This window comes from Blastomyces gilchristii (genome assembly GCF_000003855.2).
Source record: "Blastomyces gilchristii SLH14081 genomic scaffold supercont1.14, whole genome shotgun sequence".
Classification (NCBI taxonomy): Eukaryota; Fungi; Ascomycota; class Eurotiomycetes; order Onygenales; family Ajellomycetaceae; genus Blastomyces; species Blastomyces gilchristii.
The window spans coordinates 1055142-1079957 of NW_003101669.1; the positions used below are offsets into that span (position 1 = coordinate 1055142).

Consider the following 24816-nt stretch of genomic DNA (forward strand, 5'->3'; position numbering starts at 1 on the left):
CCTCCTTTTCATTTGTCCAGCATATTCTTACGACGAGACGGACGGACGATTATGTACATCCATACCTTCTATTGCATTTGTGCATTTTTATTGTTATCATGGGCGGCATACTTTTCTAGGGCATTCTTCTCTTTTGTTTTTCATCTTTCATCTTCATTCCTTGGGTGCGTTTCACTTATTTTATCTGGTTCCTCTCTTACCGTATTTTGGCCCCTTTTTCGTATAGCATACATGCATATATATCCATTACGTGCATATTACCCCTCTGTTATATAAAGCAGCATAGCATAGCGTTTCTAGGATTCAAGGCAGCCTTGTTCTTGTTATTATGCGTGTACATAGGGACATATATTTAAAAAGGGAACTTTTGCGTTCCGTTGGTTCAAATCCATGAATGCTATTTGAGTACTCTGTAGGAGTTCGCGGTTCATTTTTTCCCCAGCTATTTTCCCACCCTGTTCTCCTCTATAAGTATCGCATAATACAACATTTATAGCAAATGTGACGAGAGATCCCACAATCTGTAACCTTGCGCTATTCAGTTCTTCTATAAGTATTCTTCCTATTATTATCCAATCTCCATTATTGCCACCAACCTGGGATAGCTCCGTCCACGTGACCAAAGTCCGATGTCATCTCCAGCTTTGGATATCTATCCGTTATGCTTGAACCATGCTGTATCAATACTGACTTGTCTTCAGACCCTAATACCCATTACAATTGGCAGTATATCTCGCATTTATGTTTCCTACCTTTTGACAAACATTCCATTCTATTATCGAAGGGAGCAATGATTCCCACCGCAAAATGCCTCGCCCAGCGGCCCGGTTTCATTAAACGGAGCGCGGAGGAGTTCGCCAGGTTCACGAAGATGGGTATGTAAAAGTTCAATGGATTGAAGGGGAATGCATCCTAGTCCATGCTACCTTCCATCATATCACCCGATATCGAACCATTACATTCAACGCATCTGTTTGCTCACTTCGTGTTCGACGATTAGCATGGAACCTCAAAGCCCTCTCCGTCCCCTACAAACCCTACCACCTCCTCGATTTCACAGACGAGAACACCATTGCGGGCTGCAAGACGATGTCCGACCGTGCTGTTGGTGGTTACAGCACCGCAAATCTAGACTATATCCCCGCGGATCCCGCTACCAATACCCCCGCACATGCCCGCTTTCATGGCTCGATCTCCACCAAGTTGCCGCAGAATTGGAAGATCCAGAGGACTGGTATGAGACTTATTTACTTATATCTACGGAGAGAGTTGCCATTAAACATCTCGAGGCCGGCTGGCATATACGCTTGCTGATATATGTTATGTGCACACAGGTTACGCCGCCTTCCGCAACCAAGACCGGGGCCTCTGGCTTTTCGGCCGCCTCTACTGGGACGTCGACCCATACACCTACCTCGCGCTCCGTGTCAAGTCCGACGGCCGCAGATACAAAGTAAACATTCAAACCGATTCGATTGTCGATACTGATATCCATCAACATCGCCTATTCACCAACCACCACCGCATTCCACAGTCCTCCTCCTCCGCCGCAGATGCCACCTCCTACTCATCCGAACAAGGCGAGGTCGTCCCTGCCGCTCTAGCAGACTTTGCCCCCGAGCACCCATCATCCTCCAACACATACACTCACACCACATCGCCAACAACCAACCCAGATTCCACGGGCTGGGAAACCGTGCTAATCCGCTGGAATGACTTTGTGCGCACAAACCTTGGCTTCGCCGTCGAGCCGCAGACTAGTATTATACGGCAACGCATCAAGTCCGTTGGTATTGGCTTGACGGATCGCGTTCAGGGTCCATATGATTTGCGCATTCATCGCATATGGGCTACCAATGGGTTGTCAGAAGAGGAGATGGAAGAGGAGAGGAAGATTTGTGGGCCGAATGCGTTGCACATGACGGGGAAAGAGTGGGGGCCTGGAGGGATTGGGAGGCCTTCGATGGCTGAGCAGGAGGGGGCGGCGTTGGGGAAGTTGAAGGAGTTGAAAGAGGAAAAGGAGGGGCTTGAGGGGCTGGAGGGGCTAGAGGAGCAAAAAAAGAAGACGAGGGAGGACCAGTGGTGAATGAATTGTTCAAGCAAAGAGGGTTATGGGGCAGAGGTAGAGGGCGTGGTGTTGCTTGTATATATGAGGCATGGGAGAAATTTCTTGGTTTATGGCGTGGTGGGAGAAGGGTTGTTCGATTTCTCCCATGCGTGTATTATTTATGACGACATTGGCATACTCCACATGCTACTATTTGAATTACAGGCATATATTGGCGTTTTCTTATTATGATTCGAATCGAGCTAGGAGGAAGTTATACAGAATATTTATCTATTTGTTAGAGTCGGTCCTCCGTTCTTAAAATCAATATAATATACACCCGGAACCGAAAGTAGGTCGTCAGAACATTACCCATAACATATCTATCATGCATCCCATCTTCTTCCGTGAATGATGACCCCTTCCCTTAATTTCAGAGAACGTGTCATGCCCCCAAATTCCCCCACTATCATCCCTTACATCTCTCGATATATATCCCTAACTCACATATGTATTCCCCGTAATCTTCTCATATGCCTCCCGATACTTTTCCTCAGTCCTCCTAACCACCGCTTCATCCATGCTCACGCCATCCTTCCCCTTCAGCCCACTCTTGACCAACCAATCACGTAAAAACTGCTTATCAAAGCTTTCCTGTGACTTCCCAACCTCATAGTTCTCCGCAGACCAGAACCGCGACGAGTCCGGCGTCAGCACCTCGTCAACCAACACGACCTCGTCCTTCTCTGTGTCGAGCCCGAACTCAAATTTAGTATCTGCGATGATGAGGCCGCGGGAGAGTGCATGGGCGTGGGCGGTTTCATAGAGTTTTAGGGCCAGGGAGGAGATTATGGAGGCGTATTTGGGGCCGAGGATGGTTATGGCTATACCCTGTTAGCTGAGTTTCGGAGGAGGAAAGGGCGGCGGCGAAAGGAGTACCCTGATCTGGATGGATATTCTCATCATGTTCCCCCTGCTCTGCCTTGGTGCTGGGCGTATATATGGGTCCACCGGGAAATCGCTGACTCTCCTTCAAGCCCTCTGCCACCTTTATGCCATGCACCGTGCCGGATGTTTGATATTCTTTCCAGGCTGAACCGGTGATGTAGCCCCGTACAATAGCTTCGATGGGGAATACCTTTAGCTTGCGCACTTGCATGCAGCGATTTCGTAGAGATGGTCGCAGAGATTCCGGAATCTGTGAGGGTAGGTCGAGGGTGATGAAATGCGTGCGTAGGCTGGGGATGGCGTTGGTAAGGATTTCGAACCAGTGGGTTGTCAAGAGGGTGAGCAGGGTGCCTTTGTTCGGGATTGGCTGGTGCAATTGAGGAAGATATATATTAGTAAACCATGGATTTGGGGTAGGCTTTTTCTTCACTAAATCACTGGAGTCTCGGGTATATGGTATACATTTGCCATAATCACGTCGTAGGCGGAGATGCGATCAGTAGCTACGAAGAGGAGGGTTTGCGGGTCGATCTCATATAGGTCGCGCACTTTACCCCGCGCGACGAGGGGAAGGATATCCTGCAAATTGCTGGTGGTCATTGGTTCGGTCATAGTTGCGGAGGGATATATAAGGGTTAATTAGGCACCGGGATGAGCCAATTAGAGTATTTTAATGTGTTGGTATCGGTGGTTAATAGCGGGCGGAAAGATATAAATCTGATAGTCATGGCGGGGAACAAGAAGGCGGGATTAGTCAGGGCTTGGCATCGGAGCTCTTTGACGCGCGGGAATGGGAACAGACGCGACGATTCATATAGTTTGGAGCAGGTAAAGACGGATTGAAGCGCTGCTCTGAACACAACATAGATAATCATCAAGGGAAATATAAAAAACACAAGATACCCAATATTCGCCTTTCCTTTTCTCAACTTCCTGTACCCCAGCTGGCGTGTCGATGCGATTTTCAACCATGGCCAACCCCCTTTTTTAAAACCAATTCCCTATGCAAGATAACCCCTGCAATTAAAGAGTCAAGATGACTCGTTATTTGACCCCCTCCAAGATCACTCTTCTGGCCCTTGTGTCCGTCTATGCTGAAGGCGTAGTTCCCAATTCTGCCATCGTTCCTGTCCTCTCATTTCTTGTCTCCCATCTACTACCTCTTCAACCCTCCACTCAACGCCTCACATCTACCAACACAACAACCGAAGCAAACAGCCATGCTATCTCCATCCAAGACTTTGAGGTTGCTACATTACCCCTAGCTTCCTCTATCCCGGGTAGAACCGTCTGGGACCTGCTGCTGAAAAAGCTATGGAAGCTCGACTGCGCTGATGCCCTCGATGAGTTCTTTGCAGGCATATCAAGTATGCTCACGAAGACGCGCGAGGAGCTGATCAATGACCGGAACCATGGTATTGCGCCGGAGACGGGGCACATGCTTATCTCCCGCGCATCACTGCTTGGTGTATTTGTCCGAAGGGCGTATCTTGAGTACACTCGCCTTCAGTTCCACGATGCGGTGGCGCTATGGAGAGGGCTAGTCAAGTATCGGTTGCCAACGTATCAGCTGTGGGCGAAGAGAAATCCTTTAGATAGCCAGGCCGCGGTGGATGTCAATCTAGTTAAGCTTGGCCTAGATCTAACGAGTCCCCTTGCTAAGGTGGTATATGGCTCGCTAGAAGAAGGGAAAGATACGGAATTGGGAATGAGCACGAGGGATATTGAGCGGTTGTTGGATTTTCAGGTTGGAGAGATGCAGGGTAGGTAACGACTTTTTTCTTGTCCTCAAATGATGGCACTCGCTCTACGTCTCCCATTCTTTTTTGTTAGTCTTAAACCGTGGTACGGTTCACTGATATGTATTTGTTTAATCTAGGCAACGGATGCAGGATTACGGGCGAAATGAGATCGCGCCTGGAACAGATGGTGATGTCTGGAGTATCTGTACCAAGCTCGCAGCATTATATAAAGTAAGCACTTCACCCTCCATCTCACCGACGATATCTGCTCTAATCGCACAAATGTAATTAGATTCCTCGATTCCTGGAAAGCAGGAGATTATTCCTCTTCCTTTGATCATTTACATCGCTATTTTGACTACACTATGCAAAGCCGTGACAAAACCTTCTACCAATATGCCCTGCTCAATCTTGCCATTCTCCAAGCCGATTTTGGCTGCCATGCAGAGGCAGTCTCAGCCATGCAGGAGGCCATTTCGATTGCCAGGGAAACTCATGACATGAGCTGTCTCAATTTCTGCATGAGCTGGCTTTACCACTTTGGAAAAGCCTTTCCTGATGAAATGAAGGATATCCAGAGTACTGGCATGCTGGGTAGTGAGAAGGAAGGGTTGGCGTTTCTCCAGGCTAAGGCTAGAGAGACGGAAATGTGGGGTCTGCTGGGTACATCACTGCTTAGTGAGGCAAAGTTGGAGCTGCAGAATGTATGTGCCTCAACCCGGTCTCCACTTTTGGAACATTGGTTTTTAACAGCCTGCTCACTGCCAAGTACTACAGGGCGAGAGTGTGGCGTCGGCATTTGAACATATCGTCAAAGCCTCTTTTCTCAATGTAACGAAGGATATATCTAATTCAGTCGGACCTCTGCTTATGCTGCAAGCGTCGGCATATGTTAGGATAGGTAATGATGTTTTGTTCGTTCTGGTTTTGACATACCAGGATTTGCTAATGGTTTAAACCGGAAGGGGTTACACATCTGGCATGGTCTAATTGCGAGATCTTTCGAGAATGCTACACAAAGCAAGCTCCATTTGAAGACCACCTACGGGTAATATGTCGGAGTAGCATGCTGGTTAGTAGCACTTTCGCCACGGAGCATACGAAGACGTTCAAATTCTAACAGCGTGAAGTTGGCTGCTAAAGGGAGCTATGACCAGTCGATGGCCCGATTAAATGAGATATCTTCCGATTCGCTACGAGTTCTTAAGAACCAACAAAATTGGACATTCTTTTGCGGGCTTCTGAAGTTGCAAAGACAACTACATAGGTAATTATTTTCCCGCCTTTGTGAGAAAAGAGGGTTGGCTGACCGTTAGGTAGGGATGATAAGCTGGCAGCAGAGCACCTCATACCCCAACTACGTGCTTGTTCTCCACCAGACGCAGAATTAGTCTTGACACTCTCACTTTTAGAGGTTGACTTCCTCATGCGAAAAGGCGATTACACAGCTGCGCTCGAAATAATCGAGCGAAATGCCCAGTCCATGCGACAGGAGAACTTCGACGTTGCCACCCAGGTGAAAATACTAGTGGCAAAAGCAAGGATCTTTGACCAGACCAACCAACCGGAAAGAGGCTTCTCGTTAGCAATGAGAGCAGCCAATGTCGCCCACCGATCACGGTATCTTCCTGGTCTATGGGAGGCTATCGGGGTGCTCTCTGTGATACTCATGACCTTCAAAGAATTCGGAGCCGCTCTCGAGATTCTAGAGAGCATCGTGCCTCAAGTTCATGAGTGTGAAGATGCATATCTTACGGCACGTACATATTCTCTATTAGCTGACGCCGACATGGGACTGGCTGGCCAAGTGCAAATGCAGAGCCAGGGGAGGGACAAAGTACGACAGAAGGAACATATGGCGCGCGCAGTGGAATTTATCGACTGTGCGTTTGAGGAGTTTTCAAACGTGGAGGATGTGCAAGGCCAGTGCGAGATGATGGCGAAGAAGGCGACGGTGATGTATCTGTCAGGGGATTTTGTGCTGGCGAATGATTATGCGGCCAAGTATCTAGATTTGAAGAAGCAAGCTGCCGCAGAGAGATAACGAGATAACAGAAGTTACGGGAAAATAATGAGGAATGCGTGTATCGTATCAGCAGGTGCTTCCCATGCATATGTACTCCCGTACATCTGACTTGATTTGTTCTGCAAGAGTGAGGCTGGGGGGTACCAAGGTAACTAGATAAACAGGCACAGGCAACTACGGAATTGTCATCAACTGGTTGAATGTGCGCATGGCTCTTCTCGGCTCTTCTCAGCTTTTCTTCCACCTGTCGGGTCTTCCCTCTCTTGTGTTTACAACTGTACAACATTTTATTATTAGCTGCATCGGGAAAAAAATCCGATCTTGGAACCTCAGCCTCCGCCGTGAAGTTGCCCCCCGGAGTCACTATCATGTAACTTTACACCTTCATTAGTATGGCGAAATACACAGAAGTGACCTGCCAAGCCCAGAAACGGGCCAGTGGTTCTCACCGCCGCGCTGAGTCAGCGCTGAGTCACGCCTCGCCCCCTCCCGCTTAAATCTGCCGTCTTTCTTCTACCTCCGCCGTTCTTCTTCCTCCTTATTCCACCAACGACGACTCTTTCTTACTGACCAGCGAGGATACACAACCACTGCTCGTCACAGATCTCCTCTCTTCAAAAGCACTCTTTATCAACCTAAACTATCCTTACTCCCTTACTACACACCTTTTTAAGTCCGTCGCGACAAACAACGGGTTTATGTCAATCGAAAACCTCAAGACCTTCGGTAAGTTTGCCACGCCACCTTGGATTTTTGCCTCCTTTCTTTTCTGCCCACCCTTAAAACAAACCAGCCAAGGCTCTCCGCTACACCAGCCACATCACAGAGAATCAGGTATTTTGCTGTCTCTGTTGCTGCTGTCTGTTGTGGTTGTTTGGGGAGACGGATGGATCTCTTGATGGCTTCCCCGTTGGAAAATAGCGGGGTAGCCGCGATGGGTCTGGCTTGTTTTTGTGTGATGTCGCGGCTGAGCCTGCAAAACAAAACTGAAAGAGGGCTAGCTGGCTAACTGGGCACGTGTTGCGACAGACCCCTTCGCCGAAGCTGACGAAGACACCGGCGATACAAAACAATCCCAAAATTATATCCATATACGGATCCAACGTATCTTCTCCTTTTTTTTTCTTCTGTCTCTATCGCCACATAGATTGAAAACTGACATATTCTCGCAGAGCGCAATGGTCGTAAGACCCTGACAACTGTTCAAGGTCTCCCTAAGAAGTTCGACCAGAAGAAGATCCTCAAGGTCATTAAGAAGAAGTTCGGTATGCTTTTTGCTGTCTACCATTTGGTTTACCCTGATCTTATATTTTATACTAATTTATTTCGCAGCTTGCAATGGCACCATCGTCAACGACAGTGAGATGGGCGAGGTGATCCAGCTCCAAGGGGATCAGCGCAAGGATGTCCAAGAATTTTTGGTCGATAAGAAGGAAGGGCTCGAACTCGACGCCAAGACCATAAAGGTCCATGGGTTCTAAGTCAACCTCATCACGCCCGTCCCGTTTCGTCTTCCCAGTCCACTCCAGAGGATCGATAGAAGCCATGTCGTGCGGTCGCCTTTGTCTACTGGCTGGGAAGGGGTCATTCTTCTCTCTTAGAGAAAATGCCCTTTATCCGGTATATATCTACGGATTGCTTCTTGCCGGTTTAACGGAAACTTTTTTGGAGAACTTTGTCCTGCGATTGGAGTGGTCTGGATAGGATATAAAACGGAACTCGGTCGGTTTCAACCTCGCCCAGCTGTGTGATTCTTAGAACAAGAACGCTATCCACCACAATTGAAGGGAAGCTGGCGCCCCGCCCCCCCTTTTTAAATTCGAGTAGACGGGACGTTGACGGGACAAGGCGTTGATGAGATACCCCATGATCTGGAAAACGATTTTTTTAATTTTTAATGTTTGTTTCTTCCTGCGGTTGCTCTTTTAAATAGGTCGAATGGCGGCATGGTAATGACGATGTGGAAATTGTTTCCTGTTTCATGACTTTTTTACTTTTCCTTTAGTCGTTAATAAAGAACCAGAGGAATGAATCAACAGTTTGCTTTTTGAAGTAGGAGAATGAGAAAACTTGGGTGAAGTCTGAACTTGTTTGAGCCAGGCGTCGTAATCTGTGAATTGCTTGTAATTCCGTGCCGTATGGTCCAACGTACATGTCATACATACGGTCCGTCCTTAATCTACGTTGGGTGGCCGTGTCCACTTGACGCTGTCTGTTCCGCATCTGACTCGTATTGTTGTTATTTTTAAAAGTCTTTTAACTCTTCTTTTTTTGTCAAAGTTTACACAGTAAGCTTAGCACCGCTTGCCAGGCTTACTTCATGAAACATTCACGCGGGTATCTCCCTAAGAAGTTATTGGTTTCATTGTTTGTTTCTCTTTTCTCTGAATAAATATTTGCTTCTGGATTTTTCCGGCGCATCAAAAGATAATATATTTGAAGGGCCGCGGTGAATAATAAATCATCCATCTACTCAGGGGTGGAAAGTATGATTATATATGTCTTCTGGCTAATAATAGGCAAAAGCAACTTTCCATCTATTACTATTTTCAGGTTTTGCCGGATAGAACTGGCTGTTGAGTCTGTAAGTTTGAATTGCAAACTGGAATAATCAAGCAGGATGGATGGCGTGAATGATATGGAATGTCGATGAAGTAGTACGTGTACATGGTCCCCCTTGATATCCTCCTAATTAGGGAAATAATTTAAAAACGAAGCATGTAGTAAAAAGAGAGAAAGGTTGAGGCTATCTCAAAAGATGTAATGTACGGAGTCAGTGCCTAGGTAGTCGTTTTGCGCATCGCCAGTGAGAGCGTCAATTAATTTTCTCATCAAAAAAGTCTAAACGGTGAATTGTTGCATGAGAGGTAAGAAGAAGATGGCTTAGAAGAATAAAAAACCAAATGGAAACAAAGCAAGGAAATGTTATTCATGCACAATCGCTCTTGTTGCCAGAAAAGAAAATAGATGTATCAAACCGCCCATATCAACCTCGAGAAAGAAACGAAACGGAAAGAATAAAAAGGGGGGAGTCAGGAAGCGTCATCTCCTCTTCCTATCCATCAGATACCTCGCCTCCAACTCCATACTCAGCAATCTTCTGCGCGCCAAACTCCAGGATTATCTTCCCCATAACGAATAACGGGACTTCAGGCTCATTTTCGCGTGTAAGATGCAGCTGCAGAAGCAAGGAGCACATACTCAGGAAACTGGCAATTGAGAAAACGTAGATCGTCGCAAATGTTTCTTTTTTTATGTTAATTTGGCGTTGGGTGATGTGGTAAACGAAAGAGAGGACCTGTTTTTCAGAGCGGGGGGAAATCAGATATCAAATGGCTAGAGTAGTGTCCTCATGAAGCGTATATGAATGAGATGTTTTTTGTGGTGGTGGTGGTGGTGGAACGAACCGATGCAATTGATATCCATGCTGGAAGGAGGAGGCGAGGATCTGAGGAAGCGCCAGATAAATAGAGGATCCACGACGTGAGGTATGCAAGAAGACCATTCGTAGCCAAAAGTCGAATGACAACTGCAGCGGGGGTATAATTAAGTAGCCTTTGGGTTTCCGTGTTAGTTTGAGGATTCGATATGGCTTTGTCCGTTGTAAAGAAATATCTGGAGGGAATCTGGGGACAGCTTACCATCTAGACATCATACAATCTGTAAAAAAGTAAAATAAATATGCTGACGCCGAACACTACAAACCGGGAATTAGGTTAGAAATCAGTTTATACTTCTTGTATGTACGTCCTTTAAATCTCCCTTTTCGCCTTGTAAACACGGGTTCCTATGAGAATGGGCCGCAAATAAAGGACAGAGCAGGAAAATACCCAAATAATAGCCAATGCCACTTCCGTAACCCTGAACCGTCTCTCCACGTCCCAATCAGCCGCGGCTCCTCTCACAATAGCTGCTGTCCATCCTTCATGCCAAAATTGAGGCCTGATCCGTAGTAGCTCTGCTAAGAACGTGAAGGCACAACGTAAGCCCCACCATGCTGCCGGAAGGATGCTGAGGCCCCGACAAAGCAGTAAAGGAATATACCAGCGGCGGTCAACGCCCAGAATCACTGCAACTCGAGGATGGAGAGAGGATAATATATCCCGGGGTTCGGAAGCGGGTGTACCTGGAGACGGCGGCGGGCACGGCACCGTGGATGGGGAGGAATAATCATCCGAGGACGCAAATAGAGGTGGAGGATCGTTCGAGGCTGGGGGACGAGCGCGGTATGACCTTAGAGCATTGCGGAATCGAGGCTGGGACTGGGGAGGGAGGGCATGGCGAGGAGAGGGAGGGGTGGGTTTGTAGCTCGCGGAGGAAGACGCCAGTCTTTTGAGTTGACGACTATTGCAGCCGCAGGCACTCAGAGGGAAGTTTTATATAGGACAGTTTGAAGGAGATGTGAATCTGGTAGTTATCCTGCTGACGGGAACAAGAATTGTTTGCAATTGTTTTGCTGGATGAGTGTTGTAAATGGAAGCAATGATGAGAGGAGAGAGGACACGAGGAGTTTATTTAGTTAAATAATATCCCTTTGTCGTGGCGGATGGCTTTAATAAGAAGTGCCTATAGTTTAGGTCCGGGTTTCGTTAAACAAGCCCCCTGCTTTAGGGGCAATATGGCGCCAAGGGCTTGTTTTCGGCGCCTAAGATATTCCCAGGTTAACTGTACTCCATGAACCAATAATAATATCAAATGGGGTTGAAACAATCCCCATAGCAAACCTGGATATTTATGTATGTCTGGAGTATAATTATTTATCTCAAATCCCCGCAGCCGGAATCTTGAAGCTATCCCCTCTCAGAAATCACAGACATAAGCATCAAGCAACAATAAATGTATGTCTTGTTAGTGCGCAACAGACTGAGTCTTGAAGTCTCCAAATTGGATGCCATACAATCATCATCTCTCCGGCTAAGTGTACTCGCCTTCATCGTCACCAAAGTTTCCGAATCTTCACTCTTCAAACCTTAACTCTGTGCAGCAAGTCAAATGAATCCTGTCTTACTATAACTAATCGCTAGCTAGTTGAACTGCGCAGCAATCGAAGCTAGGCGAAGCGATCATGATTTCATTCAGAGGCAGATGGTTAATTTACGTTCTTCTATCAGCCACCCTCCTATTTCTTTATCACAGAAGCGGGCCAGATGCCTTCGCCCCAAATCCAAATTATCCAAAGCTGCCGAAAGGATTCTCATTCGATTGGAAGAACTTCAAAGAAAAATACCCAGTGAAATCATTTGTGCCGCTACCGTCGGACCCGGTAAAAAGGCTGCCCAGAGTTCAGCATGTGTTCTCCGACAAAGGTTTCAAAGAAGTTCTATCGAAGCAAATACCCCGACAAGAAGCTGTCAAACAGTCATTTATTCGCGCGTGGAATGCGTATAGGAGTTACGCATGGATGCGCGACGAAGTTACTCCGCTTACAAAAGGATCCTATGACACTTTTGGTGGATGGGCAGCCACCCTGGTTGACAGTCTTGACACCCTATGGATCATGGGCCTGAAGGACGAATTCCACGAGGCTGTACGCGCTGTTGCCAATATCGACTTCACTACCACTGAATCTAAGGAAATCAATGTCTTTGAAACAACAATCCGCTACCTGGGTGGTCTCTTATCAGCCTATGACCTGAGTGGAGAACATGTCCTTCTTACCAAGGCCACGGAGCTGGGAAACATTCTCTACGCCGCCTTTGACACTCCAAACCGCATGCCCGTTACCCGCTGGAAAATCCATTCCGCGTTCCTGGGACTCGAGCAGGAAGCCTCCCGCTTCTGTCTTCTTGCCGAGATCGGCTCCCTGACCATGGAATTCACGCGCCTGTCACAACTCACCAAGGACCCCAAATGGTACGATGCCGTGCATCGAATTATGAAAATGTTTGAAGAGAAGCAGAGCAAGACGAAGCTTCCGGGGATGTGGCCTCTGGTTCTCGATGCACGCACGCAAAATTTCGAAGGGAAAGTGCATACCTTTACGCTGGGCGCGATCGCAGACTCCCTTTACGAGTACATGCCAAAGATGCACGCGCTGCTGGGCGGCGTGGATGATAAGTATGAGCGAATGTACAGGGATGCCATGGCTGTGGTGGCCAAACATATTCTTTATAGACCCATGGTGCCCGATAATGCAGATATACTCATTTCCGGCAAGGTGACTACGCGTGACGACGGAGGCGTCGAGCTGGATGCCGAAGGCCAACATCTTGTTTGCTTCGCCGGTGGCATGTTCGCGCTGGGGTCCAGGTTGTTCGATATCCCCTCCCATATGGATATCGCGCGGAAACTTACGGACGGTTGTATCTGGACATACAAAGCGACCCCGTCAGGGATGATGCCCGAGGTGTTCCACATGGTTCCATGCCCGGCCAACGGACCCTGCATGTGGGACGAGAGCAGGTACAAGGAGGCAGTAGTCACCGCACATGCCAGATCCATTTTCTCGCCCGATGGCGACAAACAATGGTACAAGGACAACAGCGCAGAAGCCATCATTGCTCGCGAACGCCTCCCCAAGGGTATCAGATCTATAGAGGATAGACGCTATATCCTTCGCCCGGAGGCCATCGAGAGTGTCTTCATCTTATATCGCATTACAGGCCGGACAGAACTGCTTGATACGGCATGGGACATGTTCACGGCCATTGAGGAGATGACGAAGGCGCCCTTTGGGAACGCAGCGCTGAATGACGTTACGGTCCCTAGGGGAACGGCTGGTAACGCGCCGTTGTCAAACCGAATGGAGAGCTTCTGGCTGGCGGAGACGCTGAAGTATTTCTATTTGATGTTCAGTGACCCTAGTTTGATTAGTTTAGATGAATATGTGTTGAATACGGAGGCGCATCCGTTTCGGAGGATGGGATGATAAATGTTTTTATTAAATAATGGGTGCGTTTTGCGAATTTTGTATACGTATAAATGTGAGTTTTTTTGGACCCTTGTTCGTTGAGTAATGTCCGACAAGCATGTCCTAGTGATCTTGGTGGTAGCTATGTATACATACCTACTTTTAGCTAATATAATATATTCAAATATACATATCAGCAGAGATCTATAGCATATATCTGGGAAGAGGCGATGATCATAGTCACTAATTTTACATGATTTATATCACCATTAAATCACTGTTTCTGGTATCCCCTCCCCCAATCCCCAGAGCATATGGAAAATACCGAAAGAGAAACCATATCCACTAGCCCTCATCAGGTAAAAGGCCGTTGTCTTCTACTCTCTGCGAACTTCTCCTTTCGTATCTTCTCGTACCTGTTTGGTAGGCGACAACTATTTTTGGAGGCGTATGAATGATAATAATCACCCGACCTGATATCAATGCATCGATTATCAAAATAATACCATCACTTTAAATGTGTCCTGGTTCAGCGAGATGTTATCGGGGTTGATCTCTCAAAGCAATTCATGGAATTATTGGCCTCAAAGGAGTATTTTCCATCGTCTGACTGAACAATGTCATGGTTGTGCATTTCAAGCAGCTACAACAACTTCATTGAAATTAAGGAGCATGCTTTTAGAAAGGTTTTTTCAAGACGTACTTGACCTCTCTAAACATGAAGCACCTCCAGTTTTACCACGTTAAATGATGGGCAAGTATCCTCCCGCGTTCCCACCCAAGCATGATGTTGGGGGCTCGAGAACCTGCAGTATGACTGCTGCAGCTAAATTTTGGGCACGGGCAGCAAAAGGAATTGCTTTATGGCAAATCCCAGAAACTGCTAGGGATGATTGGTGACTGGACGAACAAAAGAAATAGAACAAGAAAATATTTTGACTCTGTTACATAGAAAGTTGGGCAAGATGGAAGATGTCGGCGTTGTTGCAAGGTCTGTGATAACGTAATTTCTGACTAAACCTAGTTAACTAGTTAGTTACCGCTAATCCCAATACAACAATCAATTTTTCTGCCGATTTCGAGGTTAAAAAAAAGTCCGAAACAGATCGGAGTAAAACATCTCCAGCAAGCGACGAATTACCAGGGCTTCACGACCCAATTCTTCCCAGCACCCGTCGCCAGTGCCGCTCAGCGGGCACCTCCGCTCTCAACTTGCGTCCACTATTACATTAAATCACCCCCGGGTGGGCTCTGTAATTGCAATGGCATCCTCCCTCGCTCCCCGCTCCTACGCCCTTTCTTCTCTCCCCCTCCGAACCACCACCACGTCTCCTTATATCCACCTCTGGTCCTCCCTACAATCATTCCCCTCTTCACCGTTATCCTCGCGATATCTCCTTCTATCATGCCGGCCCTTCTCCCACACTACACAGCGGGAGGCCTCTATGAGAAACGCGCAGATATTGCGGCCACAAGCAGAAGCGACAATGAGCTCGAAAAACCAGATGAAGGAGGCCCTGAGATCGATGAGGGACGGGTCCATTCCCGATGATATGGGGCTTTTGCCGGGCACCTTTATCCGGCCTCTGTGGAGGAATATGCCGTCCATATTCAGGTATCCAAAAGAGCGGCTGTGGATGGAGTGGGTATCGCTGAGGGCGAAGTTTCAGGATTTTGTTGGGTGAGTTGGTTGACATTTTTATATTTCTCCCGGCTATACCTCCCTTGGAAAATGGGGCAGGGTCTCCACAGAGTATATTCGTTACTTTGACTGCCAGGATTTAACCCAGCTGACGAGTTCTCCCGGCGCAATTGTGCCCGCATTTAAACCACCGCAATCCAGCGTTTTAGCCTATTGCAAATACCTCAATGCAAAAAACAAGCTTCCTCTCCGCCTCCGCGAGAGAAAACGCGCCGCCCGCGACCTCTATAAAACCATGTACACAGCTTACGCAGCGTGAGTTTCTCTCATACTTCTACATTGTTTTGCAAAATAAATAATTAAAAAAATTAAAATAAAATAAAATAAAAAAATAAAAAAAAAAGAATAAAATAAAATAAAATAAATACGCGGCTAACTAAAAGTTCCCCAGCGCCGACACCGCAACCCTCGACAACATCTGCTGCGACAGCCTCCGTGATCAATTTCTAAAGCGAATCTCCAAACGGCCCCCACAAGCCAAAAAGCTCGTCTGGACCCTGCACAAATTCATAAAATTCCCCTTCTCAACGACCCTGACCGGGTCGCGCGTCATCGCCGACCGCGCTGCACAGGTGGCTCACGGTGTCGGTATTCGCCAGGTCGTCGTGCGCATCCAGAGCCGCCAGTCTCTGGTCCGTCCCCAACCCCCCGCTGCCGAAAGCCCGAACGAGGCCAAGAGAACCCAGCCGCAAGCTGCCGCAGGGGAAGCGAAGAGCCAGACTTCCACAGAGTATATTGTGTTGCAGAAGATGCTGGTTGCGGGCAAGGAGGGGGACTGGAAGGTATGGGGGTTTGTGAATGAGTCGACGATGGAGGATATGGAGACGAATCCGGCGTTTGCGAAGGGGTTGTCATTGAAGGATCGGTTGGAGCTTATGTCTGGAGCGAAGTTTTGAGGGAGTGTAGGGTTTCTTCGTGATGGTGGGAGGGGAGAGGAGGGGAAGGATGACATATTATTGTGGGCTCAGGGGTCAAGAGAGGGTTAATATCTTCGCTCTGTAGGATATTCTTTTCTTTTATTTTGCAAATTTTGCCATTTTTTTGGTTCTCGATTTGCTCTAATGTGAGCTGGTGCGGGTGTTCTTGACATCTCTGGTATTTTGTAAAATAGCCAAAACCATTGTTGAGCTGGTGGTTGTTATCATCGTTATTCCTCTATATATCATTTTTGTGTATGTTCGGAGTATTATAAATTAAATAAATAGATCCTGCCTTGATTCTCCACTATAAGAAACGGTGCAATGAAACAGAATTTCAAACATTCAAGAATAAAAAGCCAACGGAGACTGTTTATTGAGCATATCTAGTTATGTATCTCTCTATACGGAGTATACACCCACACGGACGGCGATTAATAGTTACATGATCTGATCTAGTTCTCCGCAAAACTCCACTCCGGGAAAATAATAAAAATGCAATTAATCCTCAAAATCCTCCTTCTCCCATCACAAAGCCAGCCTCCCAACTAGAACAAAACAAAACGTATGATTTTTCGAAAGTGACAGATATGACGAGGGCCTCCCATTTTGCCCACCCAATGTGTGTATATGCAGAACAGTGTAGGTGACGAAAGATATGCGATAAAATATATAGTGAACAAAATGGGAAATGTATATAATCAATCTAAGAAGGCGCACTGGTGGGTACACTCGTGAGCGCGACCTGGAAACAAATATCCTCCGGCTATTCGTGTCCGGTAGACAGCCCTTTTTTATTAGTTTTCTTTCAGTATTTTTAGTTCAAGTTGTGGCAGCCAAGAACAAAAAACACACACGCGGGACCCTTATGAGCTGGAAATTACCGACGTGAGTTTATTTTCATCACATCTTCAACCACTTACTGGCCACCCGCTCCCGTAGAGACGGTGTATGACTATCGTCAGAGGCGATAGGTCCCTCCTCTACATCCTTATTTGGAGACAGCGAGGGGCCTCCGACACCAGACTCAATATTGGGTATTCCCTCCTCGGATGAATAGGGGCGGGAAGGTTGAGGAGGTGGCACTGGCTTGTCCAATGCATCGAATCTGCGATGTTGGGATTTGGCCAGGAGGTAGTGGTACCCCAGTCGGAGGATAAGCGCAGCGATGGCGAATAGGATACCCCCGAGAGGGGCGGCGAGGAATGCACCTGTAGGAGGCATCAGTAACTGGATTTTAAACATTGATGATACAATATATAGGCAATTGACCGAAGAATATATTGGGCGAGGGATGCAAACATACCAAAAACACTCCAATCTTTAGCGTAAAGGCCGTTTTCCAAAAGAATCAGCTTGGCGCCAGCATGCGCGTCGCCATAGTAAATAGTTCCGAAAATGAAGACGGAAAAGATACCGCCCAGCCCTCCGACAACGACCTCGAACCCCGTCCACCAGTAGACTTTATCCCACAGGCCGAAAACCAGCACGGGAATCGAGGATGCAGATACGAGATCTGAGATCAAGAAAATCTGCAGCACGCTGGGAGACATGAGCGCCACAACTATCACGGGGATGATACACAAGACAACGAGGATGCGCACGTATATCAGCGGTAGACGGTTGCGGAAGAGGTCGTTACTACCCGTGCTGACCATTGCGGACTGCAGGCTGTCAAAGGCGGCAGTGCTGAGAGAGACAGTCATGACGAGCACGATACCGACGACCCAGGCCGGGAGCTTTTCAAGGAGCAAGAAGAAGGCAATCGAGCCCAATTGCGGTGGATCACCTGGCCATGCGCCAGACCATGCAGCGAGCAAACCTGAAACACCGACTAAAGTGAGGATGCAGAATATAGCGCCGCTGGCAATAGATACACCGATGCGCAGATCACGATCAGTTTTAGAGGCGAAAGTCCGCAGCCAGAAGTTCGATAGGAAGAAATCGTTTGTCAGGATGGCTATGGGGAGAATGTAGATCAACTGCCAGCCGAGGAGAGACGGTTCCAAGAAGCCAGATGACTCGACAAGGGCGCGGTCGATATTAACCTCTGTGCCGACAGTGATGACGGCAATGATGATAAGACCCACAACCATTGCTCCTTGGAGATTGTCGGTGACGAAAGATACTTTGAAGCCGCCTAGGGAGGTGTAGATTGTTGTCACGGCAACCTCAACGATCACCACAGGCAATCCGTCGAGTCCTGTAAGCGCAGTGATAATCTGTTGGAGGGCGGAGAGTTCCGCAACCATGTACAGGAACAATGTAATCAATCTGCCCGTAAGAAAAAGTTTTAGATTTTCCATTCAAGTTAGAGCAAAAAAGGGGGAACGGAGGTAGACACGTACGTCAGTAAGCTAAGGTATGTCGCAGCGACAATCCCATATCTCTGCCTGGCCCATTCAGTCAGGACAAAGCCTTCTGGGCACTTTCGGCGAATGATCGGGCCCAAATATCCAAAAACTAGCAGAGGCAGTGACGAAGCCAACCCATAGACAATTAGACCCTGGACACCGGCAATAGTTGCAATTTCAGGATATGTAAATAAAATTCCTGATCCAAGACCTGTAAAGGTAGAAGAGAAAAGAAAACGACAGAGGATTCCTAGAGTTAGCTTATCCACATAACTTTAACACGAGTAACAGGGAGGGAGAGGGGGATAGGGGGGAGAAGCGGCAGCACGTTTCCCACGCAAGCATTAACTTGGTCGAGTGTTCAACGGTACAATCTCAGCATCATGCCTGCATCGTATACCCGATAATCTCTCTAGGAGTTTGAATAAACAACAGCAAGTTTGAAGGAAGCCATTGTCCCCGGAGGTGGATTACCAAGTGTTCCAATGCCGCAATCAGCGCCCGTAGTGAAGCCGCAGCAGATGCTGCTCTGGACCTACCGTTCTGGAGGAAAGGGAAAGCAGTTAAATATATCTGTGATATAGAAAAACCTGCAGGCAGGTCGATGCGACATGGCATATACGGACGTAAAATGACTTCCATATCTCCCTTCCCTGTTTCCGCCTGGCTCGCAAGCCCAGAACAGCACCCACTGAACTGAACGCTCGAATACGAACCTTGTCTATGCTGCGACAAAAATATCAACGAAATCCGTATCCATATAAATTCCGTCGTCTCCCTCCACATCCGTTCAGCTCTTGTCCGGTAGACTTCATGCAGCGCTTAATCCATGAAGCTGGGACATTGAGGCAAATAATATGGTATCAAAGACAGAACCTTGCGTTTGATATGGGTTGGTTTTTTTTTTTTTTTTTTTCGTTTCCGCAAGCGCCAGCTTTGTCACGACCATGGTTATATTACCTCTGGCAATTTTTATCTTGCTGCCGCTTCTCATAAAGGAGAAAGCAATTGAGGCGCAACAGCGCATTGTCTGTGCAACTCACCGGACGCGATAAAGTTCAGGGCAAGCGGGATTGCTATGTTGGTTTAACCAGAAAATATATTAGTAGTCAACAAAAAAGAGGAGACGGAGGAACAAAAGGGCAGGGGTGGGGGTGGGGTATGGAGCGGAGCAGAGCAGAGAGTGGAGGAATATAAAAAACCCCCGACAGGAAGAAAAAGGCGAGGTATATAGGTAAATAATTAATGGCAAGTAGTAATGAGGATTTGTTTTGCTTTTTCTAACCCTTCTGTGTGCCATTGCTAGACATGAAATCTTTTGTGGTTTGCTTTCGAAGTCGGTATGCGATGAAGAGACCGAGACAGCTGTGCGAAAGGCGAGAGCGTTAGCCTCCAACTCATCTTTTTTTACACGGAGGGAGTACATGGGTATCTGAGAGTGAGGCTATACAGGAAAGCTCCCAGAGTCAAATAGATCAAGGCATTTGATGCCTGGAAAGACGGTTTGCCCATAATCTAGACTGTTCAGTCGCTGGAAACTCTTTTAGGATGCAGAGGAAGAGCTTCGTTGATAGACAACGTCAAAGGCTCAACAATTATCGGTATGGGTGTGTGATAAACCGACAGGATTCATGGAGAGTATAAAACAAAGCTAATAAAGGAAGAAAAGCAAAGGGGGAAGAACAACTCAGACTGAGGGGGATAAGAAGATTTTTTTCGTCCCACCAGAAAGCGGGTTGCGGCTAAATTCGAGCCCTCAGTATTAATAATTATGTCATCGCTTGCCGTTCGGTGAAGGCCGGCCGTCCGTCGGGCTTGGCACTGTCGGGATATCACGTGGAGGCAGCACGACTCGGCGATTGAGTTGCCAGATGAGTGAAGTGAATAGTTAGAGGATAGTTAACTCAGGATAAATATGTAGCTAAATACTACACCTACGTATCTTGCCATAGTGAGATGGAAAAATAAATAGGCTAAAAGTAGTGTAGTATATATATCGCCGAATAGGGGTGAAGAAGCAGAAAAGAGATATGATCGGTACATGATAAATAACTACTAGTAATATTAAGGATAAGAAATCCCAGGGAATCTTGGCATGCGGAAAACCGAAAACAAGCAGGAAGGGAGGCTAAATATAGAGGACAGGAACGGTGCACGCGCCACTTGTTTTATTCCGTGTGGAAAATTGTGTCCGCATTCAGCAGAATGCCCTCTATAACACGTGCTTGCCAACCGGAATCTGCAACGTTGTGTCCGGCATTCGAACCCATCAGGGTGAGACTAAAATAAAGTATCCGAATTAGTACGCTGTATTATTACGCGCATTTTCAAGCTATGTAGAAGTAATAGCAAACTAGGGGGGCAACTCACCCAAAGCTAATAGCGATGTTGCCTGCATTCATTCGATTCTCGTCAGATCGTCTGTGGACGTGGCTGAGATGCTGGTTATGACAAATTTTTAGTTAGCACAATATAACACTACGTTAAACTATATAGAGATGGAAACACGAGTGCAAAAGGATACTAACCAATATCAACGCCCGGAGGGTCGCATAGTGTGCATCCGGGAGATTGTTAACAGCCGCATGCAATGCAAGGCAGCGCTGGTAATCGTCATCGATACCTATATATTTTCCCATCGATGACATGTTTAGTACGAACGATACATGTATACGAAGGATATGATTCGCATCACATCACTTACGTGCAGCATTGATGAAATCCGCATAATACTTATTCATGAGCAACGGATCAGGAAGCTCTCTGAAGAACTGCTTCAGGAGCCCAGCTACGCTGTTGATGTCATGGAAGAAGTTCTCCGGGTTTGTGAAATCGACTAGTTTGAAGTCTAAAGTATTTTTTTCAGTCAGGGTAACGAGTTAATCAACGTTTTTTTCGTAAGAAAAATGGAAGGGGAGGGCGAAGGGAGAGAGAAGGATCCTTGCATACTATGATCAAACAGAGCCTTCAGATGCGCAATGTGACTAGCATTGCCAGAGAGACGATAGATACCCTCAACATTGAGCCCGAAAAGCTCGATGGCCTGGATACACTGGTACACGATCATAGGAATGGCGGTTTGATCTCTAAGGAACAGAGCTTCCAGAGACTGGCCGAATACAGGGCCAGGCCCAGGGTCAGGCTCCTGCGGCTCACGTGATGTATCTGCGCCGAACCCGTTCCTAGCTGCTGACAGGGTTTCTGGAGGAGGTTGCTGTTGCTGGACCGGTGAATAGGGCCGGTATTGGGTCGGCATGTGGGCTGGACCGGGCCCAGGCGGTGGATACGGCTGCCGCTGTGGCTGTTGCGGTGGCATTTGTCCTGGTGCTTGCTCGTGCATGCCATATGGATCCTGTTGCGGAGGTGGTAGCTGATATGGTGGTTGATACGGCTGCTGCTGCGACGGTTGTTGGTAGGAGTGTGGCGAGTGCTGATGATGGACCGGTGAGGTTGCAGATTGAGGGGGGGTGGAGTTGAACGGAGGTCCTGATAGTTGCGGAGGAGCCTGGGGGAGAGGTGCGGGGCTGGGTTGGTTTACAGTTTGTATAGGGGCTGGTTGCGGAGGAGGGGTCGCGAGTGTCTAGAATGCATGTCAGATAAAATTAAACAGAATGATTTTGATATTAGTAACGGACTGGGTGCTTCTCATATTTGATCTCAGTAGATCCTGAGCCAATCTTGGACGCATGGCTCAAGACGAAGCTCTTAAAATCCTTCTCGTCATCAACTTCAGACGCAACTTCCCGCAGGCTCTTAAACCCAGCGGCATTGGCATTGACGCCGTTCTTCAATGGGCTCACGCAAAGACCATTCCCAAGCAGAAGTTTCTCGGTGAATGTAGCTAAAAATAACGTCAGTCGCCAAAAATGCCATACCACCGCATGTCGCTCTTTTAAGGAATAAAAAATAATTCATTCATACCGAATTTCTGCACCTGAAGGCTAAGCCCAGAATCGCCCTCAGCCACCAAATCCTGCAGCGCGCGCACGGCCTGCGGCCGCAGGTTCGAGATCAGCTCATTCTTCATACCCTGCACCGCCTGGACCTTGGACGCATATTCCGAATCCGAATTCTGGACCTTGCGCAACAGATCCTGCTCATGCTGCGCCGCAGACTTGGGCCCCTTCAAGCCAAATTTACCATGCTGAGCGTCGCCGGTCCGAGCGCGGTCATACTGTTCGGCGAGAGAGTTGTATTTCGCTTTCGCCTTCTCCGCCATGTTCTCCGCATCCTGCACGCGCTTTTCCGCATTCAGCCCGTTCTGCTTCCAGTGCTTCCGGCCCCGCTCTAGGTTCGCAGCCAGCTCATTCAGGTCATCCGACATCTGTTGAAGGGAGAGCGCAAATTGGAGGCCATGGTCGGCCATGCGGTCGTGGATACGGTTTATCTCATCGCAGCTGACTGAGAGAGTGCCTTGGCGATTATCGATGCGCTGGGCCGAGTCATGGACAGAGCGAGCAAGCTTTTTGAGGCCTTGCGCATGTTCTTCTTCGATGACAGATCGCTTGCGTAGGAAACTCGAGAAGTCCTGGAATTGTTTGAAATCAACTGGTCATTGGGAGGGTTCGACGGATTGGGGTATGAAGAGGAAGGGTATTGGGGCTGTCGTGACGAACTTTAGTGGATGCAATGGTTTGTTTCAATCTAGTTAATAGAATCGAAACTCCAATCTGTTTTTTTGTTTTTTTTAAGTAGGCCATGAGTAGTTAGCTATCATGTTCTCAGCAGCTTCAAAATCTCACGGTATATACTGTGCGCGAAAAACAAGGATCTCGGATCTGGTCCACATACATCCGACTGTAAGACTTTCTCCAACTGAGCCATCTCCTCTGGATTAACGGCAGCAGGCGCTGGTTCTGGAGATGCTGTTTTCGCCGGTGGCGATGGTGGGCGGGGAGGCAGTTCGCTCTCTGTTCGTGGGGAGGCATCTGGCGTAGGGCGATCGTCGGGGGGAGGGCTGTCTGTCATGACTACTAATATATGGGAGATCTGTACAACTGGTTGGGTAGAGGAAGAGCAAAGTTGGGCAACGACGAGACTCGCTGTCCAATTCTTTCGAAAGCTGTGTGGTGCTCGTCGTTGGGACTGGCTGTTCAGGCGGCTGGGGGTTGGTTATCCGACGTTGGCTGGCTGTTGTTGGCGACTTTGTAGGCTGAAGGGAGAACAGACATTTATTACATAGCTAGTAACTTAGTTAGTTGTTAGTCGGGCGGGTTGGCGGGCCTAGCGCCTGTTAGTGGCCGCTAGCAGGCCGCGTCAGGGGGCTAATCTGCCCATCAAACAAAGCACACAACATGTTGGATTTAGTTAACTACTTTCTGCTGTTTTGTTATTATTATTATTGAGTTGTTATATCTGGGAACTTTTTGGCGGTTGAGTTCCCCCACCATCAAAGCGCCTCCTTCTGTCACACAAGGTGTACGACAGACAAGAACGGGGTGGTGTATATATATATATATCCCAACCGCAGTTACACCATTGGATGCAAATTGTTTCTATTTTAATGTCCTTGTATGTATGTACCACAAGGAAAGTTTCTGTCATCTCTGTCACTTGGTACCTTGCGCCCGTTGCATCTGGTTTTGCCAGTACTCTGTACTCTATGCCGAACAGGGGCATGGGCTCTAACAATGTCAGATTAAGATTTATTATGGCTCCAAGGGATCTCATTATTGGCCTTCAGACCATGCTAGATAGGGGGAAATTGCAAGGGGACTCCTGAGAAAATGAATGAATGGTAGTAGACTTTTACGTGAAGCTAAGTGACTGTGCGGAGTATTTAACTTACACATATGCTAGCTATTTTATTTATATATAAAAATAGCAGGGTAATATTTAATATATCAGGTATGTCTTCATATTCTGCCCCTGCACCCCTGACGTCTTCCTCTTCTAAATATCCCATTCCATACCACATCGATATTGACGCTTGTTCCAAATAGGGGCTTAAAGCCCAACATAACGAGCATGTAAGGAATATGTACTTTCATGAACCGCGGGGGAAATACATATATTAAAAAAAAAAATCAATGCTCGATATTTGATATAAACGGCTTTCAAATATCGTCGAGAACACCTGGTGACGGACTCAGAGTATTCGCTCTAGGCGAATTGAACAGGTAGTTCGCTGATTTATTGGAAGTCAGCGGCTGCGCGCTATTAAAGAAGATATGGCTACAGAAAAAGTAAGGGTCTGAGAGGAAGGTGAAAATAGGCAATGCCAGGGTTTT

General features: G+C 47.5%; 9 protein-coding genes across 10 annotated transcripts; 5 read left to right on the forward strand and 4 right to left on the reverse strand.

The window, feature by feature from the left end:
• Window positions 1-417: 417 nt before the first annotated feature.
• BDBG_06652 (complex I intermediate associated protein) lies at window positions 418-2458 on the forward strand. The gene is made up of 3 exons (XM_002623167.2): window positions 418-875; window positions 1001-1234; window positions 1335-2458. The coding sequence occupies exons 1-3, from the start codon at window positions 662-664 to the stop codon at window positions 2084-2086; spliced, it is 1200 nt and encodes a 399-aa protein (XP_002623213.2). The 5' UTR covers window positions 418-661; the 3' UTR covers window positions 2087-2458.
• Window positions 2158-3775, reverse strand: BDBG_06653 (phosphoribosylaminoimidazole-succinocarboxamide synthase). Its single transcript, XM_002623168.2, has 3 exons — window positions 3458-3775; window positions 2987-3362; window positions 2158-2931 (listed from the first exon to the last, which is right to left on the reverse strand). The coding sequence occupies exons 1-3, from the start codon at window positions 3605-3607 to the stop codon at window positions 2546-2548; spliced, it is 912 nt and encodes a 303-aa protein (XP_002623214.1). The 5' UTR covers window positions 3608-3775; the 3' UTR covers window positions 2158-2545.
• Window positions 3776-4031: 256 nt separating this feature from the next.
• On the forward strand, window positions 4032-6781 carry BDBG_06654 (anaphase-promoting complex subunit 5; the record flags this gene model as incomplete). The annotated part of the gene is made up of 7 exons (XM_002623169.1): window positions 4032-4758; window positions 4875-4968; window positions 5030-5441; window positions 5515-5638; window positions 5703-5809; window positions 5868-6004; window positions 6058-6781. 7 exons carry the CDS (start codon window positions 4032-4034, stop codon window positions 6779-6781), a joined length of 2325 nt encoding a protein of 774 aa, XP_002623215.1.
• Window positions 6782-7461: 680 nt separating this feature from the next.
• On the forward strand, window positions 7462-8244 carry BDBG_06655 (eukaryotic translation initiation factor eIF-1; the record flags this gene model as incomplete). Its single annotated transcript, XM_002623170.2, has 4 exons — window positions 7462-7489; window positions 7793-7867; window positions 7936-8028; window positions 8096-8244. 4 exons carry the CDS (start codon window positions 7462-7464, stop codon window positions 8242-8244), a joined length of 345 nt encoding a protein of 114 aa, XP_002623216.1.
• Window positions 8245-9230: 986 nt separating this feature from the next.
• BDBG_06656 (uncharacterized protein) lies at window positions 9231-11725 on the reverse strand. Its single transcript, XM_031722708.1, has 4 exons — window positions 10594-11725; window positions 10405-10460; window positions 10171-10318; window positions 9231-10061 (listed from the first exon to the last, which is right to left on the reverse strand). The coding sequence occupies exons 2-4, from the start codon at window positions 10416-10418 to the stop codon at window positions 9819-9821; spliced, it is 405 nt and encodes a 134-aa protein (XP_031579549.1). The 5' UTR covers window positions 10419-10460; window positions 10594-11725; the 3' UTR covers window positions 9231-9818.
• On the forward strand, window positions 11464-14220 carry BDBG_06657. 2 transcript variants are annotated; one of them, XM_031722710.1, is made up of 2 exons: window positions 11464-11601; window positions 11792-14120. In XM_031722710.1, exon 2 carries the CDS (start codon window positions 11829-11831, stop codon window positions 13629-13631), a length of 1803 nt encoding a protein of 600 aa, XP_031579551.1. In that variant the 5' UTR covers window positions 11464-11601; window positions 11792-11828; the 3' UTR covers window positions 13632-14120. The 2 variants fall into 2 exon arrangements, with proteins under 2 accessions (XP_031579551.1, XP_031579550.1); XM_031722709.1 differs by having other exon boundaries at window positions 11464-14220.
• A 16-nt stretch (window positions 14221-14236) lies between these two features.
• On the forward strand, window positions 14237-16591 carry BDBG_06658 (uncharacterized protein). The gene is made up of 4 exons (XM_031722711.1): window positions 14237-14367; window positions 14650-15294; window positions 15457-15570; window positions 15707-16591. The coding sequence occupies exons 2-4, from the start codon at window positions 14876-14878 to the stop codon at window positions 16209-16211; spliced, it is 1038 nt and encodes a 345-aa protein (XP_031579552.1). The 5' UTR covers window positions 14237-14367; window positions 14650-14875; the 3' UTR covers window positions 16212-16591.
• A 475-nt stretch (window positions 16592-17066) lies between these two features.
• Window positions 17067-20098, reverse strand: BDBG_06659 (urea transporter; the record flags this gene model as incomplete). Its single annotated transcript, XM_031722712.1, has 6 exons — window positions 17067-17443; window positions 17539-18506; window positions 18581-18797; window positions 19630-19662; window positions 19872-19951; window positions 20037-20098. 6 exons carry the CDS (start codon window positions 20096-20098, stop codon window positions 17136-17138), a joined length of 1668 nt encoding a protein of 555 aa, XP_031579553.1. The 3' UTR covers window positions 17067-17135.
• Window positions 20099-20754: 656 nt separating this feature from the next.
• BDBG_06660 (rho GTPase activator) lies at window positions 20755-23554 on the reverse strand (the record flags this gene model as incomplete). The annotated part of the gene is made up of 9 exons (XM_031722713.1): window positions 20755-20866; window positions 20957-21027; window positions 21115-21209; window positions 21291-21434; window positions 21536-22166; window positions 22222-22427; window positions 22508-23114; window positions 23203-23256; window positions 23378-23554. 9 exons carry the CDS (start codon window positions 23552-23554, stop codon window positions 20755-20757), a joined length of 2097 nt encoding a protein of 698 aa, XP_031579554.1.
• Window positions 23555-24816: the final 1262 nt, after the last annotated feature.

Excerpts from the sequence above, each read along its gene's own strand:
- BDBG_06652 (XM_002623167.2), top strand. The coding sequence starts at position 662 with ATGCTTGAACCATGCTGTATCAATACTGACTTGTCTTCAGACCCTAAT. Across the intron at positions 876-1,000 it reads CGCCAGGTTCACGAAGATGG|CATGGAACCTCAAAGCCCTC; the intron begins GTATGTAAAAGT and ends TTCGACGATTAG. Across the intron at positions 1,235-1,334 it reads TTGGAAGATCCAGAGGACTG|GTTACGCCGCCTTCCGCAAC; the intron begins GTATGAGACTTA and ends ATGTGCACACAG.
- BDBG_06653 (XM_002623168.2), bottom strand. The coding sequence starts at position 3,607 with ATGACCGAACCAATGACCACCAGCAATTTGCAGGATATCCTTCCCCTC. Across the intron at positions 3,363-3,457 it reads ACGACGTGATTATGGCAAAT|CCAATCCCGAACAAAGGCAC; the intron begins GTATACCATATA and ends CAATTGCACCAG. Across the intron at positions 2,932-2,986 it reads GAATATCCATCCAGATCAGG|CCATAACCATCCTCGGCCCC; the intron begins GTACTCCTTTCG and ends AACAGGGTATAG.
- BDBG_06656 (XM_031722708.1), bottom strand. Across the intron at positions 10,062-10,170 it reads CATGGATATCAATTGCATCG|GTCCTCTCTTTCGTTTACCA; the intron begins GTTCGTTCCACC and ends TCTGAAAAACAG.
- BDBG_06657 (XM_031722709.1), top strand. The coding sequence starts at position 11,829 with ATGATTTCATTCAGAGGCAGATGGTTAATTTACGTTCTTCTATCAGCC.
- BDBG_06658 (XM_031722711.1), top strand. The coding sequence starts at position 14,876 with ATGGCATCCTCCCTCGCTCCCCGCTCCTACGCCCTTTCTTCTCTCCCC. Across the intron at positions 15,295-15,456 it reads AAGTTTCAGGATTTTGTTGG|CGTTTTAGCCTATTGCAAAT; the intron begins GTGAGTTGGTTG and ends ACCGCAATCCAG. Across the intron at positions 15,571-15,706 it reads ATGTACACAGCTTACGCAGC|CGCCGACACCGCAACCCTCG; the intron begins GTGAGTTTCTCT and ends AAAGTTCCCCAG.